This window comes from Acinonyx jubatus, chromosome A1, assembly GCF_027475565.1.
Source record: "Acinonyx jubatus isolate Ajub_Pintada_27869175 chromosome A1, VMU_Ajub_asm_v1.0, whole genome shotgun sequence".
NCBI classification, from domain to species: Eukaryota; Metazoa; Chordata; class Mammalia; order Carnivora; family Felidae; genus Acinonyx; species Acinonyx jubatus.
In genome coordinates this window covers 24,351,890-24,370,202 of record NC_069380.1, presented here as the reverse complement: position 1 = coordinate 24,370,202, position 18,313 = coordinate 24,351,890, and the positions used below count along the sequence as shown (strand labels likewise).

General features: G+C 42.0%; 1 protein-coding gene across 6 annotated transcripts in view; it reads left to right on the top strand.

Moving 5' to 3' along the window:
* The window catches only part of LRRC63 (leucine rich repeat containing 63), a 42,492-nt gene extending 40,781 nt beyond the window's left edge, over window positions 1-1,711 (top strand). For all 6 annotated transcript variants that reach the window (XM_027064857.2, XM_053215653.1, XM_053215642.1 and 3 more), the window contains one exon: window positions 1,022-1,711. In XM_027064857.2, coding sequence (XP_026920658.2) covers window positions 1,022-1,241 — 220 coding nt within the window. In that variant the 3' untranslated portion in view covers window positions 1,242-1,711. The remainder of the gene's footprint in view (window positions 1-1,021) is intronic.
* Window positions 1,712-18,313: the final 16,602 nt, after the last annotated feature.

The window sequence follows — 18,313 nt, the reverse complement described above, 5'->3', positions numbered from 1 at the left end:
TAAGTCTTCAGAATTCGTCTTATAGAAATAGTAACATGTGAACACAAGTCAGGCATAGGGATGGTAATTGCAGCCTAAATGTGCATCAATAAAAAAGTGGTAAAATAAAATTACGGTGTATCCATGTTTTGGAATATTATGATGCTATTCATAATATGAAGCAAAACAAAATGTATTGCCATAAAAAATTTGTCCAAGACATTCTGTTAACTCTTTTGAGATTTTATCCATATGTAAAATTTAACGTGTATCCATGTTTATATCAATTTTTTTTTATTTTTTAAATTTAAAATTGGTAAATCATACCGATGTCTACACCACCCAGAAAGTATGAGTGGCCCCTGATGATTCTCATCCACACCAAACTTTGTACTGGCAGACTTTTCCATTGTGCCCATCTGATGATTATGAAATGGTATCTGTAGTCTCTGATGGCTGATGAGGTTGAGAAGCTACATTGCTCAATGTGCTCTCGACATTCAAGTCTCTTCTTCTGTGAACAGTCTGTTCATGCAAATGGAATAAGCGGTTGATGTCTTTATTTTTTTTTAACTGATTTGTGAGCATCTAAAAATACATGCAGACACTAGTCCTATACTAGGTTATGGTAGTCCCTTTATTTTTAAAATAATATATTTATTTTGAATTCTAAAAATAATATGTAGTTCTTACAGAAAATTTGAAAATTATGAAAAAACTTTATAAGGACATTTAAAATGTCCTGTGATCACATTGACCAAGAATAAGTACTGTTTTCTCTCTGTGTCTATGCTTAGAGTGTTTCCTTGCTATGCATCTATACTTTTTTGTTTTAGAAAACTAGGATTGTTTTGTATTCACACATCTATTTTTTAGCATTTAATTTTTACTTGTGTATGTTTTAGCTCTTTAATTAGATGCTAAGATCAATAACGATAAAGGCCCCATTTTAAACTACTTTGATCTTGCACAGCATCAGGCAAGATGTCTTTTCCTTAGTAGATATTTACTAAGTATTGACGTGATGTTTCCTCATTCGCAGCCCGTCTACATGTGAATGGTGTCACGGTCCCAAGTTTGGTGAAGGTTTTCGAGTCATCCGATCCTGTGATATTTTTGGAGCAACACAGCTTCCTGTTTTGTACCATGTCTGTTCTTCCTCCTGCTACAGAAAAGTAAAGGAAAGCAGTTTTATTTTAAAGAATGATCCCAGTAAAAGAAGAGCTCTAAATTCTGAGTTGATAAGTCATACAATGATTTAGGAGTCCCACTTTAAAAGCGATTAAAGTTTGTGTATATGGTAATTCCTGTCTTTGAGAGTACAGGTTCTGTCTTCTGTGACGCCTCTTTGTAACCCCAGTTCCTTAAGTAACTTTGTGATTGTGAGGGAATTGTTGCAGAATAATTACTTTAGGAAGATTAGTAAAAGGTCTTTGGATTTCAGTGAAGATCTAGAAAATTATTGCATGTTGGGCGTAAAATGAGAACTGACAGAATCCTTCGCAAAAAAAAAACCAATTTATCTTACAACTGGCTTTTTTGGGCATCCATTCCAAGTGATAAGATAACATTTCAAGGTCAACCAGTGGCATTTGTGCCTCCTCTGGGTTCAAAGCCACGTACCCAAGTTCTCTTTGTGAATGCTGTTCGTGAATTTTTGTGGAAATCTGCCCAGTGCCAACCATCTCCATTGTGGATTGTTTTCGGTAATAAAAGATTTATTCCAGTCCTATATTTAGTTGTCTGAATTCATTACCCAGGCTTTTAGAACACTGGTACAATCTGTCAGTTATCCTGACCTTCATCTCATAAAGCCGGATTCCATAGGCCAGTGCTAGCACTCACCAGGCCTTCAAAGATAGCCTGGCAATTGGGGCGCCTGGGTGGCTCAGTTTGTTAAGCATCTGACTTCAGCTCAGGTCATGATCTCACGGTTCGTGGGTTCGAGCCCCACGTCGTGCTCTGGGCTGACAGCTTGGAGCCTGGAGACTGCTTCGGATTCTGTGTCTCCCTCTCTCTCTCTGCCCCTTCCCTGCTCTCGCTCTCTCTCTCAAAAATGAATAAACATTAAAAAAAAAATTGAAAGAAAAACCCAAAGACAGCCTGGCAAGAAAATAAGGTAAAACTTACCAAATTACATTGCAAAGCAACATATGCATACAGTAGAACTTGCTTCTTTAAGAATTAGTGTTTGGTAACAGGAAGGTAAGAGCATTTTGATATAACAAACAATTGAATTTCAGAATGGCACAAAATTGTTTCATATGCGTCATATTTTTATGTGTATTGAAGTCCGAAATGTCATTGCTAATGATGAAACTTGATGAAATCACGTGATTGAAATTTATACAGGGATCTTATCTCTAGAGAATGTCAGAAAACTCACATTATGTCAGGTGTGTGTGTTTCATTTAATAACAACAAGGGGGTACAGGAGTGATTCAGTCAGCTGAGTGACCAACCTCCTGAGGTCACCATCTCCCAGTTTGTGAGTTCAAGCCCCCCATTGGGCTCTCTGCTGTCAGCACACAGACCACTTCAGATCCTCTGTCTCCCTCTCCCCCTGCCCCGCTCTCTCTCATGCATGCTCTCTCTCTCTCTCTCAAAAATGCATAAATGACAACAACAAATAACAATAACAAAAATGTGAGCTAAATATTTAAATAGCTGTAACAAAATTAAATACACATATATTTTCATCATAGTTATAAGAAGTTATTGCTCAAGAATACTCGCATTTGGGTGCAAATATATATAATAGTGATCACTTGGAAACATTTTAAGTTTTTATCAGTAGAGAGTTGGTTAAATATGGTAAATCCAACAAGGTAATATCATTCAGCCACTTAAAAAATTAGATAGCTCTGTTTTTCCTGACATGGAAAGATAATTATCAAGTATTCTTGACAAGATATTTATTAGGTAATATAATCACATAATTTAAAATTCAAAAGATACCAAAGAGTAGATCTTAAAAGTTCTTTAACGCCAATGCCCTGCCGTCTCAGAGGCAATCAGTGATACCAAGCTTTTTGTATTCTTCCAGGATGTTTTATTGTATATGTAAGCTAGTAAGTAAATATATTTCTTCCCTACTATTTATACAATATTAACAGATATATACTCCTTTTTGGACCTTTCCTCTTAACTACGCCATAGAGGTGGTTCTGTATCAGTACATTATTACCTTCTATTATTTTTTACAATTGCCTATTATTCTACTGAGAAATGTATATAGTTTTCTTTACCAGTTCAGTACAAATGAACTCTCGACTTTTTATAACCTCTTGTTATGAAAAAAAAAAAAAAAAGTTGCAAAGAATAACATTGTCATTTGCACGTGTTTAAATCTGTTTGCAAGATAAATCCCTAAAGGCGAAGTTGCTAGGTCAAAAGGTATGTGCATTTATATTTAATTGGGGGCATATGGAATATATTTATTTTGTTCACTTTCGAATATGTAATACTAATATGTTGTACCCATTTGGAGCAAGATTTGGATCAGAGCGAAAAGTAAGTCTTTCCAATCAACTTCCTTCAGATTCCAATTCTCCTCAGAGGCAAACATTGCTACCAGCTTCTTGTCTTTGCCTCCAGGGAAATTCTAAGCATGTATAAGCACGCTGCTGGATGTAGAAGAAACTTCCTTATTCCAGTAGCTTTTTAAAAGAATTTTTGGGGGTCACATTCTATAGCAGCAATATTGACTTTGTCTGTAAGCTTCTTGGAAATGCAGAATCCCAGATCCACCCCAATCCTACTAGATTAGAATCTCTGGGGACGGTTTCCAGGAATCTTCATAATCACTCTCTCTCCAGATGATTCTAAGGGTCACTAACATGGACATTCTCTGGTCTCCAGAGGTCAGAAGGCTCACCCCAAGATGTCAGAGAAATAAATATGCAGGTTTGGGCATAATGCACTTTATTGTCTTCTCATCTCAGCCATACACTGTCATCCCTGAGATCTCATTCTACAAAAATTATTTAGGAATGTTATCCCAGGACTAGTTTAACATTCAAAAATTGATCAGTGTAAGCCACTGGACCTCCAGACCTCCATGAGCACCAGAGTGCAGAGAACAGAGACAGGCGAATGTTTCTCTTTCTAGATGTTCATTATCCTGGTGCAAAACATCTCAGTAAGTACGTCCTTTCCCCCCTTTCTTTTCCTTCACTTGCCCTGACTTTCATTTTTTCTTCTCACTCTCCCTCCCTCCTTTCATTGCTTTCTTTGGACCTCTATTTTTTCCTGTTTTTCGTCCTGAGGTAGGGAGTGCTTAATTAAATTTAAACACAAAGGAGGACTAAGGATCATGGAAACAGTCTGTAAAATACTCAAGGTAATCCCAGGGTCCCTGGGTGGTGCAGTGGGTTAAATGGTTAAATGTCTGACTCTTGATCTCATCTCAGTTCATGGTCTCGTGGTTCATGGTCTCGTGGTTCATGGTCTCGTGGTTCATGCATTCGAACCCCATGCACTGATGGCGTGGAGCCTGCTTGGGATTGTCTCTCCTTGTCTCTGCCCCTCCCCAGCTCGTGCGCTCTTTCTCTCTCTCTCAAAATAAATAAACGTAAAAAAAAATTCTCAAGGTAATCCCAAAGTCATCCTGTAACAACAAGTATGTGTGTGAGCACACATCTGGGTACATGTAGAAAGGGGTGGGAGAAACTGTCTGGATGATAAACAAAGGATTCATGGTGCCCTCTGGGAAGTGGAACCTGGGGCTGGGACTACGGTCTTTCACTTTCTATTACGTGATTGTTTCCACTTCTGAGTGTTTGAATTTCAGTTTAATTATGAATTACTCTAATAAACATAAAAATGTTTTAATGTGATTTTAATGGGATCATGTAATGCCGACATTTTCTTTCTGTCTTTCTTCCCTGAGTCATATATTGCAAACATTTTTCTAGGTTGTTTATATCCAATATTGGTAAGTTGCCATGGAAATGCCCCAACTTGCTTATCTAATATTCTCTTGTTGAATAAACTATCTCGGGTGTTTATCTGTTGTAAACAACAATAGATTTCATAAATGTAATAAAACCAAAGATAAATAGTTGCCAAAATCTATTTTTGTTTTTGTTTGATTGTAACAAAAATTTCCGACATTTAAATTGCTAGATGAGCATTGTGCAGAGATTTAAAGCTTTTTATTCTTATGATTAAATTGTTATCCTCGTTATCAGTTTAGCTTTTCACCAGCAGTCTGTGAGCTGCCTTTTTCCCCAAACCCACAATATCGTTGATTTTAGTTAATTAATTAACTATATGCATTGCCAATTAGATAGAAAGTACATACATATGATTATTTCACTTTCTTTTATTACTAATAAAGTTAATTTGGGTTCCATGTTAAATAATCATGATTCTGTCATCTTTTGTAATTTTTTCCTTTACATCTTTTTTCTGATGCTTCTATTGATATGTTCATCTTACTGGTTTGTAATGGTTTATATATGTTGAGAATGTTACCTTCTGTCATTTATGATGACAGGGGTTTTCTTCCCCCCATTTACGACCAGCCTTTTATTTTTATTCAAAGTGGGGGTTTTTTTGACAAGAAGATTTTATTTCATTTATGTATTTACTTTTTGACATAAAGATTTTAAATTTTAGGTTGCAAAATCATGGATGAAACTGGAGTTACGACATAACGTCAGTGAATAGTGAAATAAGCCAGACACGGAAAGAAAAATACTGCCTAATCTCCCATATATGTGGAATCTATAGAAGTCAAGGTCAGAGTAGAGAGTAAAATAGTGGTTACCAGGAGCCGGGGTTTAGGGAAAATGGACAGATACTGGTCAAAATCAATTTATTCCCTTATGTTTTTGTCTGTTACTGCTAAGCTTAGCAAATCCTTCTTTCTTTCCAGTTACATAAAGATCCATCTGTGGTTTATTTTACCTTTTTTTTTTTTTAATTTTTTTTTTCAACGTTTATTTATTTTTGGGACAGAGAGAGACAGAGCATGAACGGGGGAGGGGCAGAGAGGGAGACACAGAATCGGAAACAGGCTCCAGGCTCTGAGCCATCAGCCCAGAGCCTGACGCGGGGCTCGAACTCCCAGACCGCGAGATCGTGACCTGGCTGAAGTCGGACGCTCAACTGACTGCGCCACCCAGGCGCCCCCTATTTTACCTTTTAATCTCGATTCATTTCAAAATTACTTTAGTATGGAACATGAGGGGTGGCTCCAAATTTAAATCTTTCTAGAATGCTGAAAAATTAGGTCCCCATCCAATAGCAACTAAGGCTTCACCCTACCAACTTGAAATGTCACTTTTACTATGCATTAAATTCCTACATAATTAGGTCTGGTTTGTTTGTTTGTTTTTTTTTTTTCCTACTCTAGTCCACTAACTTGTTCTCTGTGATGCCAACACCATACGGTTTTAATTATTTTAACTGAAACTGCATCTTAATGAATATATCTGGTTTCTCAAGTTCCAACTCATTGCTGTTTTTTGCTCAATACTTTTTAGTTACCCTTATACCTTTATTTTTCTACAATAATTATTAAAATCTTTAAAATTGTTGTGTATTATGTCCCTCCCTTTCACCAAATAAACTACTGTGGATTTTTGTTAGAAACTGAACAAAACTGATACCTGCACAATATAGAGTCTCCCCATCCAGGCACAATACTCTGTGACATCATTTATGTAGTAATAATGATAATGATAGCAATTCAGCCATTGGGAGATTTTCTTCTGTATGACCTACATTGTTTATATTAAAATGCTGGCATCTTATTGGGAGCAGTAATCGTGGCTATTATTGCTTATGCACTTATTCAAAAAGCAGAATTTTTAAGCTCAAAGGTTTGATCAATAGAGTTCTGAGGAATATTCTGCCCAGCTCCGAAAAACTGGATGCCAGCGCTGGTTGCTCTCTGCTTTGTCCTCTTGGCCACCATCAGAGCTCTCTATGGAATCCGCATGCTTAGCTGACTGTGGCAAAAGGCAGGGGTTGGGGATGGGAGGGCAGAGCCTCCTAAGCCCCCTTTGTCGTAGATTGTCATTTCCTGCTTGGAATCTAAGGAGACAGAAGTATGTGACATCTCCCGGGCTCCAGGGACTCAGCAGTCGCTTACCGGTATCCCTGTTTAACCATAACCATGACCTTAACCCATCGAGGAAGTTCTTTACTTTCACGTACCTGAATTCATGCATCCTGAGCCTGTACTCTTGATAATCTGTCTCCCATAAACTGCCCTTCCAACAACGCACCGTAAGTGACAATTTGAAGAGATTCCATAGTGTCACTGCTTGCCAGAGACCGCAAGGGTGGAAATGGGGAAGCACCAGCCCTCAACTGAGGCAGCCCAGAGCATTCTCCAGCCCTGGCAGGCACAGCTGCAGTGAGCATTCTAGATGGTACCACCCAGGGTCTCCACGTCCTGCAGGCGTCCTTAGGAGTCAAGGCCTAAGGCCCCAGAGTTGGTTGTTAGGAAGCGGAAGGAATGTCCTGTTCCAAAGAGGTGACCGGGCCATCCAGTCTCCTCTACTAATGCTCCATCCCTACCAAACTCCCAGACCCTGGGTCCTTACTTCCAACAACGTCAAGGAAAACAGGTCAAGTGGCGAGCATTACAGGACCCCACCCAATTCTCCCTTCTCCGATACCACGATGGCTGCCTTCAAGGGCGTTGTGGTTTGTCTTTTTAAATGGATTTTAAACACGGGTTTCTCCAATTTCTCCTACTTTTAAATTACCAACACAAGGACATTTCCAATTGATTGAGGTCAGTTGAGGATCTCTCATATTTTTTTATTTGTTGGTTTCATTACATTTAGGGGAGGGGGAAGATGTAGAGATTAATGGCAAAAATTGATTCTTTTTTCTATTTTCTCCAAGTTGTGCTTAGTTAAGCACTTCTAATCTTTAAATAGGATTCCTTTGGCTAGCAAACAATGCAAATGTCCCAAATCTAATTAATCTCAGAAATCCATAACTCCACAAATCAAGAGCGCCAACCCATTTTGACCATCCGAGCCACTCTTTCCTAACACGTCAGGAATTCCTGTTTTTCACCAATAAGAAATGCTATACGTTTGATCATAAAGTGGTTGTGGGAGGACATACGTGCGGGAGGCCAAAGGGCCCTTCTGCTGCATACCTCTGGGGACACCTGAAGATTTGTTGTTTTGTAGCAGAATAAAGAAAATAAATAATAATCACATTAAACTTATTTGAGTAAAACTTTCAAGCTAGTGTTCCCTGGAGATCGCTTCTTCCCCAGGTGAGTTCAAGTTTCGCCAGTAATTTATTGAGTACCTACTACATGCCATGAAATATAGGCTCTTTGGATAAAGTATCATGTGGAATGTTCTATGACAGAGGTGTGTCCACAATGAAGTAGCACAGAACCAATTATGGAGATTCAAGAAAGATTTCCGGAGGGCATATTTGTTAAGCCAGATGAACAGGGTTAATGTTGTAAATTGTACAGCAGAGGATTTTTCAGAGATAAGGCTTAAGGCCAGAGAAGTAAACAGGGCTGGGTCATAAGGCTCTCACATTCCAGAGAAGTAAACAGGGCTGGGTCTTAAGGCTCTCACATTCCATACGAAGAAGGGTCATTAGCTGCTGAAGAGCCACTGAAGATTTTAATGGAAGAATAATAACACGATCCACTGTGTGAACAGACTGGAAAACTCAGAGAAGGTGCTGGGATTTGCAACAAGGCATGACAGTAGTAATAGGGAGGAAAATTTTCTAGAAATATTTAGAATGTAAAATTAACAGAAAGGATGTTGAGCATGAGGGAGAAGGGGAGTCTCTGGAATGATTCCCTTGATTTCTACTTCATGAGAGGAAGAAGCATGAAAAAAATCTTGACTGCACTCTCAATTTGCCAAGCCTAACACTTTGTCATAGAAAAAAATAGTTTTATAGAGACGATATGATACTTCAAAACTGCATATTGGTTTTAATTCATATTCTGTTCTCTTCTGGACACCTAAGTGGAGTTGACTTTATACAAATGTCACATTTTAAAACTCTAGATCTGGGGCGCCTGGGTGGCTCAGTCGGTTGAGCATCGACTTCGGCTCAGGTCATGATCTCACGTCTGTGGGTTCGAGCCCCGCGTTGGGCTCTGTGCTGACAGCTCGGAGCCTGGAGCCTGTTTCAGATTCTGTGTCTCCTTCTCTCTCTGCCCCTCCCTGCTCACGCTTTGTCTCACTCTGTTTCTCAAAAATAAATAAATGTAAAAAAAAAAATTTAAAAATCTCGATCTGTCAAACAAACCAAAGGTGATTATTCTCTTTATAAAAGGATCTTTGTTTTATAAAATCAATCTTCATATGACACCTTTAAATTGTCAGCTCGAGGGGCGCCTGGGTGGCTCAGTCAGTTGAGTGTCCAACTTTGGCTCAGGTCATGATCTCGCGATTTGTGAGCTCGGGGTCCACGTCGGGCTCTGTGCTGACAGTTTGGAGCCTAGAACCTCCTTCAGATCCTGTGTCTCCCTCTCTCTGCCCCTCCCTTGCTTGTGCTCCCTCTCAAAAATAAATAAACATTAAAAAAAATTTTTAATAAAATAGCTCTAAATATGATTTAATATTCTGCTCCTCAGAAACACATATATTGTATAAAATCAGACATATACTCACTTTTGAATTGATTTGTCGGTTTTCTTTTCCAAGATAGTTTTTTGGTTTTTTTAGAGTAAGTGGCAGGTATTTTCTCGGATGAATTCATTTATTTATTCATTCATTCAATTAACAAATATTTATTGAGTTCTTTTTGTATGACAGACACTTGGGTAGGACACTTCAATGACAGCAGTGAATGAAGGACACAAAAGTTCCTGTCTTCATGGAATTTGCATTCCCATAAATTGTTCCTTTTTTTCTTCTTACAAATAGCGGAGGTTGTTTTCCCTTTTGTTGGTTTTTAAGGTATTTTCTAGCATGGTGTCTGGCCCACAGCAGGGACTTTTTCTACATTTATTCAACTGAATAAATTCTCCACGCAACAGAAAGTGACTCTAACAATATACTGCATAAGTGACTTCACAATTTTAAATATTCTGATCTATTGTCAGCCTCAGACAAGATGTCAGACTATATATTCTCATTTAAAAAATAATTCAGGTATTTGCTCACAATCTTCAAGTTATTTATAAGGAGAAAAAGACAGTATGATGTCAATGCTCTTAATTTGCTCACTTAATCTCTCATCAAATAATGTGCTGTCTTCACAACACTTCAGCCCCTTACATACCATTGTAAAGCAGATTACATTGCCTAAATATTTTATAATTTGCAAGGCACTTTCATCTACTGAAGGAAAGGAGGGATTTTAAAGCCATTGTTTTTTTAGTATTACCTGTGTGGCACAGAAGACAGATTATTCACATTTCCTTTTTCCTTTCCCTCCTTTGAAGTAGAATCTTGATTTTTAACTAGGCACAACTGTCTCCCAGTATAAAGTACTTTGTTTCCCAGGCTCCCTTGAAGCTAGATTCAGTCACTACCTCATGGCAATGAAATCTAAGTGAAAGTGTTGGTAGGACTCCAGGAGGGCTGGTTAAAGGGAACAGATTGATTTGAGAGGAGGCTCTTTTTGCTCTTTAATCTCTCCCCTTGTCTCTAGCCTGGAAGGCAGACAGGATGGCTGGAGTTCCAGTAGCCATTTTGGGCCATGAGGTCACCTCGAAAATAGAAGGTAGGAGCCTAGGTCCTTGGTGACACCATAAGCCACAATGTGCCTACCTTGCACATGGAAAGAACTCAATTTCTATCTTGTTGTAGCCATCAATATTTTGGGCTTTTCTGTTATCTCCAGCCAAATTTAATCTTAACAAATACAGCTTGTAATACACTACAATCAAATACATTAGGAGAGAGTCATATTCCCTCTACTAAAGTAATATGCTTTTAGATCATTTCTTTTTCCCTTCAGCTGGTCTTAACTCCCTTTTGAACCTGATTTCACTTAGGTTTATACGTTAGGTTGGGGACAAGGGTAAGCAAACTGATTTACCTGCAAGGCTATTTGTGCAGTAGGGCAGGGAGTCAGGCAGGCTCTCTCACCTCATCAGACTCTGACCTACTTACTGGCAAGGAACAAATCGACCACTTCTGGTCAAATTATTTTCCTTTTTATACCCCTGTATACCTCTTAAAAGAAAAAAAAATGTCTTCTAAACCAGCAAGCCAAGAAAGCCTAGGAACAGCATATAACCATGTTATTGAGTGGCCAACATGCACCGCGGTGGAAAATGCCAGCCCCACGTTATCATAGTCCCCAGCTCGCTGCAGACTTTCCTAAGCAATCCTTACGCTCTCACCTGCTCAGCCTGTTCTGCTTCTGACTCCTTAATAAAATAATTCCCCAGGGGCACCTGGGCGGCTTAGTGGATTAAACGTCCGACTCTTGATTTCAGCTCAGGTCATGATCTCACGGTTCGTGGGTTTGAGCCCCACGTTGGGCTCCATGCTGACTTCACAGAGCCCGCTTGGGATTCTCTTTCTCCCTCTCTCTCTCTCTGCCCCTCCCCTGCTTGCATTCTCTCTCTCAAAATAAATAAATGAGCTTAAGAAATAAAAAACTCCCCAACTAAGCTTCTCTCTGGGTACACGTTAGCACCTTACAGACGCATGCATCCGAGCTAGGTTGCTAAGCTATTGTTTCGTCCTGGTTAGCAACTATAATAGGACGCTAAAATGTGACTCTCGGCATTCCCACTTTTAAATGCTTAAGACAAAATGATACGTTTCCAAATTGAGGTGTTCGACCAAAGAGTTAGGAAAGAAGTGGAACTTCTTTCTAGAACTAGTTTTGTGGGAGCTGCAGTGGCAGATTCCTGGTGAGTGGGGGCCTCTCCAAGAAACCCACTACATTGCCCAGACCGAGTCCAACTGAGCACCCAGCAAGGCCGAAAGGCACAATGTCTGATCACGGCAGTGCCAGTGACAAAGACCGTGCCCTTTTCTCCCATCCCGTTCGCCCTTGGCATCACTCGGAAAGCATCAGAAACTACAGAGAAGCGATGCGAGAGCAAGCGGGGGGAGAGTAGCCAGGGGGTGACAAGCACAGTTGATCAGGGCCCCTACCCCACTGTGGGTTTCAAGCCTGACCCGGTACTATTCTCACTTGCTTAAAGGCTTCCAGTATGACTGTCACACCGGACTGGATGCTTTGTTGCTGCAATGATACTGGTCATATGACCCAAAGGGGCAGGAAGGACTTCTGGCATCTACCAGAGATTTCCTGCAGAGGCAGGAAAGAAGGGCCAGTGAGGGGGAGGGGCCGGGGGGGGAGGGTCAAATTACTCCCTCCGTGCTGCCCCCAGCTGCCTCCCCCCCTTCACTGGGTCTCACTTGCTCAGAAAAGCAGCCACACCAGCTTCCCCATCAGGCCCCTCGTGACCCACAGGCAATGCTTGAATCCGGGGCAGTGGAACTACTCGTCCCTTTTGAGAGAATTTCTACCCTGGCTGCTCCTGAAAATTGGAAAGGATGTCTCCTGACACCTAGAGCATGACAATAGCAGTCTGTGTCCTCAAAGTGTCACATCAAATTTGAAATGTCCAACCCTCCTCGGCATTTCCACAACAACTTGCTGAATTTGTTTCATTGCTGGGAAAATCCGAACCAGTTAAATTTTCAGTATATTTCAAATACAGAAAGCTGACGTTTAGAAATTCAGCAGAAGCCAGGGATATGCCCAGAATAGTATTATGACTAGATTTGTCTTGAGTTGATACTTCATGCGGGAAAGGGGCGTTTTCCTCAGGAACTCAGCCAAGCCACTTACCATAATATTTTAAAGTTCGGTGAAAACCATGGGGTTACTTAAAACCGTAGAAATAATGGCTCGATTTTCTTCTTTTACTTTTCTCTAGCTCAATTTCATATAGCTTACGGGTTGTATCAGTTTTTTGTACTAAAAAGAAAGGCACACCAATGGCATTTTTTTTTGCTCCCCGAGTCACTCTCGCTTCTGTCATATGCTTCTAATTTGAAAAGTGAGGCACTAAAAAGTAAGAATTACCCGAGTAATTTATAGTAATGCAAAACTTGGCTCAACAACCAGATCAATAGTCTCCAGAAGGCCGAGGACAGATACAGAGACAGTTAGAAATAAGTCCTTATTTAATTGGGAGATACTTGCTCGGGCACCAGATTTCCAATTGAACTTAACTGAGGATTCTCTTGGCCCAAAAGCACGGTAATAAACAGACCTTAAAACAGCATCCAGACAAGGGCAGTTCTTTGTAACACCATACATCACAGAAAGAATTGCCTTAACTGGAACTTTCCCATTTTATTTCCCCTTCTATTTGGCAATATGCCAAAAAAGAGACCCAAAGTGATCTACAGTGTTCCTTTTGGCAAAGCTCAAGGAGCCCTCAAATGTCCCGTATTTGGATTCCAACCGCATTCATTCCATTACGATAATAGAGAGCGTTTGTTATCATGACGATTAGATCTCGCTCCTTGCCTGCGCTCCTTTGAGCAAATGGAATCACAGCTCTTCCGAGTTCTCAGTGGGCACAGTGGAAAGTGTTTCCTGTGTAAAAGGCAAATAGCTTTAAAAGAAGTAGGAAGATAATCTCACATTATAAGGGTAACGGGGATGTCCTTAAGCACTATCCCAGTCTGAGGGTCTAGATGTTGCTCAGTTTGGCAGGACCTGTGCCCAAGCTGAAGACCGGAGCTTCCCCAGCGCCCCTCTTGGGTTTTAGGTATCGTGGGAGGTTGTGGGGGAAGTGTCTGCACAGGGAAGTTGGACAGAAGCCCGCCTATGGCATTGCTCAGTGGGGGGGGGGGGGTCGCCCCTGCTAGTCTGGCGGCTGGAAAGGTACAGGAGCAGGTGGAACCCCGTTTCTTCTGTGTGCAGCTCAGAGGTGGACTTAGTGGTTTCCATATGGGTAAAGGCTGGGTGGTCAGTGATAAAGACACCATTCAAGGATGTTCCTGGATGCACAAGAGGGACCCAGCATAGGCCTAGAGGTCTTCTCCCCCAGCCCTTCCTCTCACCCCCCAGCCCCCGACAGTCTCCCCTCCCATTCTGACCACTCTCTTTTACTCAGGGCCCAGGTCACTGAGCCTCTATCCCATAACCACTAGAGCTCTGTCTTCCCTATTTTCTGTGACTTGCTGCCATGCACCATTTTTACTGCCTTCCTAAACAGCAGTATTCTCCTTTTATTTCACAACAGAACTTGATTTCCTTATCTAAACCACAGCCCACTCCTTCCCAGCCAAAGCCAATCTGGATCCCCTTTCCGCAGGGGCCCAGAAAGTGCCATCCTCAAAGCTCTTTGAAAACCTTCAAAGAGCCCCATATCGTAGCTCTACAGCAGTGCCTGCTGAGAAAGGTTGGTAAGCCCACACTTAACACGCAACTCCAGGAACAGGGCGCTCACCAGAATGTTCCCTCAAGAGAACACTAAGTTGGCCCAGAAGTATCCCATTAAAAATAACATGTGCAGTTTTCTTATGTCAAGGAAGTCCTCACCCTTTTTTATGACCATATGTCTGAATTAAATCAAGATCTCCAATTTACATAACTTTGAGACATCTGAAGAGATCTATTTCAAGAGCTAAATGGCAAGTGGGTGAGCCAAAGCTCTCTTCCTAGAATGGTTTTCAGGTGCGCTCAGGCACATGGTGCTATCCATGCCTGAAATCTCTATGCCATGATGCTGCAATAATTTTTATCTGGAAGGGCTCTTCCTTTTCCATCAATAACGATGCCTAACGATTGCTAAGCACACACTGTGGGCCAGATGTCCGCTATTCTTACATCACTAACGGTTTCTATTAATAGCTTGATTTTACAGGTGATGAAACTGAAGGGATGAGTTTGATTTTTTTTTTTTTTAGTTTACTTTTATGTATTTATTTATTTTGAGAGAGTGAGAGAGAACAAGCAGGGAGAACAAGCAGGGAAGGGGCAGAGAGAAGGGGAGAGAGACAATCCCAAGCGGGCTCCTCGCCCGGCAGGGTGGGGGGTGGCTTCATCTCCCAAACTGTGAGACCGTGACCTGAGCTGAAATCAAGAGCTGGATGAGTTTTACATTTTTTATAATGTTTTTATGTATTTTTGAGACAGAGAGAGAGCCAGCGTGAGTGGGGGGAGGGGCAGAACCTGAAGCAGGCTTCAGGCTCTGAGCTGTCAGCACAGAGCCTGACTCGGGGCTTGAACTCGTGAACCACAAGATCATGGCCTGAGCCAAAGTCAGACGCTTAACCAACTGAGTCACCCGGGCGCCCCAAGAGTTGGGTGAGTTTTAAAAGGAAGGATCTGAACAGTAAAATTTCAGGGTCACAAACATTAACATGTTTAGGGTTCCTGGTAGAGGAAGCCAATTTGCTTTCTGGAAAATCTGTACCTCCCGCTTGTGGTACATACCACACATTCACCAACACATTGAGGATTATCTTTTGAAATATTTAATCATTTGATGGAGGAAAACCATACTTTACTGTGGTTATTTCAATTGTGTTTATCTGGTTATTTCAATTGTGTTTATCTTAAATGTCCTATTTTCTTCTGAATTTTGTAGGGAGCAAACATGACAGAAATCCTAAAGAAATGGATGAAATGCTTCACTATTCTACTGGGAGCCAGCCTTTGCTATTTTATTTTATTTTATTTTATTTCATTAAAAAATTTTTTTAATGTTTATTTATTTTTGAGAGACAGACCGAGCATGAGCAGGGGAGGGGCAGAGAGAGGGAGACATAGAACCCGAAGCAGGCTCCAGGCTCTGAGCTGTCAGCACAGAACCCGACCTGGGGCTCGAACCCAGGAACCATGAGATCATGACCCCAGCCAAAGTCGGACGCTCAACCAACTGAGCCACCCAGGCGCCCCTTTTTCATTTCATTTTTTAGTTTATTTCTTTTGGGAGAGACAGAGAAGATGAGTGGGGGAGGGGCAAAGAGAGAGGGAGACAGAGAATCTCAAGCAGACTCTGCATGGTCAGCACGGAGCCCCATGCAGCACTGGATCTCATGAACTGTGAGATCATGACCTTAGCTGAAATCACCAGGCGGACCCTTAGCCGACTGAGCCACCCGGGTGCCCCTCGCTATTTTATTTTTAAAAGGAAAAGAAAAATTTAGAAAAGGGAGACGCTAAAAGTAACCCACACTTCCACAGCTTGCTCCAGAAGTAGGAACGGCTTGTCTCCTTGGAGGAACCAGAAAGAAGTTTGCTCCGCTCCCCTTCTCAACAGCCCACATCAGCGCCAACATCAGCTCCGCCAGAGAGGCTGAGAGCGGCGGACCCACAAGACTGGAAGCGTGTGGGCACGGATATACCAAAACCAGGTGGAGCTTCACACTGCGTTTTCTCCATTTCTTATATACACTCATCACTGGCAATGGTCATGTTACAGTGTCTCTGCAGGCAGAGAATTGTATGGAACTTAACCGGCACGTGGTCGGATTGTATGGAACTTAAGGAGCACGTGGTAGGATTGTATGGAATGGGCACGTGGTCGGATTGTATGGAACTTAACCGGCACGTGGTCGGATTGTATGGAACTTAACGAGCACGTGATAGAACTGTATGGAACTTAATGAGCACGTGGTTACCCAAGGCGCCAATCCCGATACCTGCCCTTGAGTATAAAAAAGTAGGTCAAACAGACACCCTCACTCCTGCTGCAGCGGCTTTCACGCTGCGTCCAAGGGTTGTGTCAAACAGGATGGTGGTTGTTGCAAGGGGCAGAGACCACAAACCGTCTGCCACCGCTGCCAGTCAGAGCAGAACCTCGCCGTTGCCTCTCTCTCAACCATTTCCTGGCGACTAGCATCTGACACCTTGCAAGAGGGCAGCACCTTCTGGAAAGACTGCAGCTCTGACTAAAAAAATGTATGACCGAGCAGGCGAAAAACATATCCGATTACCAGCTGTTTTCGAGTCCATTTGCATTCACGAGCGCGAGGCGTTCCAAATGCAAACCATTGCTTTCAGTTCAGCTGTAGCCAAACTAGCTAAAAGGACTTGAGAAGCACCAAGAGAGAAGTGACACCCCGCCAAGAAGCAGCCTTTATGCTTTGGTTGTCTCATGTTAGAGCAGGGGTTCTGCCCAAGAATACCACTACGAGTGTCCTCCAAAAAGCTGCATCTAACCAAACGACGATGCAAAGGCTGCTCTGGGGGAACAGGAACAACGTTCAGGTGAAGGGTCGATTCATTTCCTATAGCTGCTGGGACAAATTACCACGGACCAGTGGCTTAAAACAACATGCTTGTATTACCTTTATCGTTCTGGAGTTCTGAAGTCTAAAATGGGTTTTACTGGGTTGATGTCAAGGTGTAGGCAAAGGTGTGTTCCTTCTGGATGGTCTAGGGATAAGTCCATTTTCTTGACTTTTCCAGCTCTAAAGGCTGCCTATAGTCCTTGGCTCGTGACCCCACTCCTACATCTTGGAAACCAAGAGTGGCGGGCTCAATAATCCCACAGTCTCTCTGATTCTTTCTCTTCTACCTCCTTCTAAGGACCTTTGTGATTACACTGCTCATCTGGCGAATCCGGGATAAGCTCCTCGAGATCAGCTGATTAGCAGGCTTAATTCCACCTGAAACCTTAATTTCCCCATTGCCAGGAAATACCACATAAGGCTCCAGGAGTTAGAATGGAGACATCTTTGGGCGGGGGTGGGGGGTACAGCGGCCTTATTCTGCCTACCCCAAGAGGGAACACCAGAGAGTTCAGTTCTGCATCTCTAATCTTCAGAGCAACCTTGGAGGTGGAACGTTTACCAAGAAACTGAGGCTTTGAGAATCGAAGTACTTTGTTACTTTTTCCAAAGGTATTCTGCTAGTGGCAGATACAGCTGGAACATGACCCAGATCTGTTTTGGAAGCCCGCACCCATCCTCCACACTATGCTCCTACCCGGGAGACAACCTGGTCCTTCTGCTAGATCCCTACACCTCATGGAGCCTGAAGATCCTTCAGCAGGAGTCTCAGAGGAAATTCATCTTCCTTCAGGAATTTCAAGGAACCCTGGTAACGACCAACAGTCAGGACAATTGGCCTCCACTTCATATTGCTTTGTAACCACTGCAGAGCTGGGCAATGTGCTGAAACTTTCGGGTTCTCAGGATCCTCAACGGTAAAACCAGATATTGGACGGTATGGGGTCTAAGACACCTTCCAGCTCTAAAATTCCAAAATCGAGTAATCCTGTTGGTGAAGCCAGTGCGCTGCAGAATGGGTCCGCTAAGTGCATGGCTAAGTGTTCCAGATGTTCCTTACTATTGTCACGTGCTGCTCATCGGTCACAATTTCTAGGCACTCAAACAGATCGGCTGTTTTCAGCGTTTTTCCTTGGACAGCGAGCCCTGCC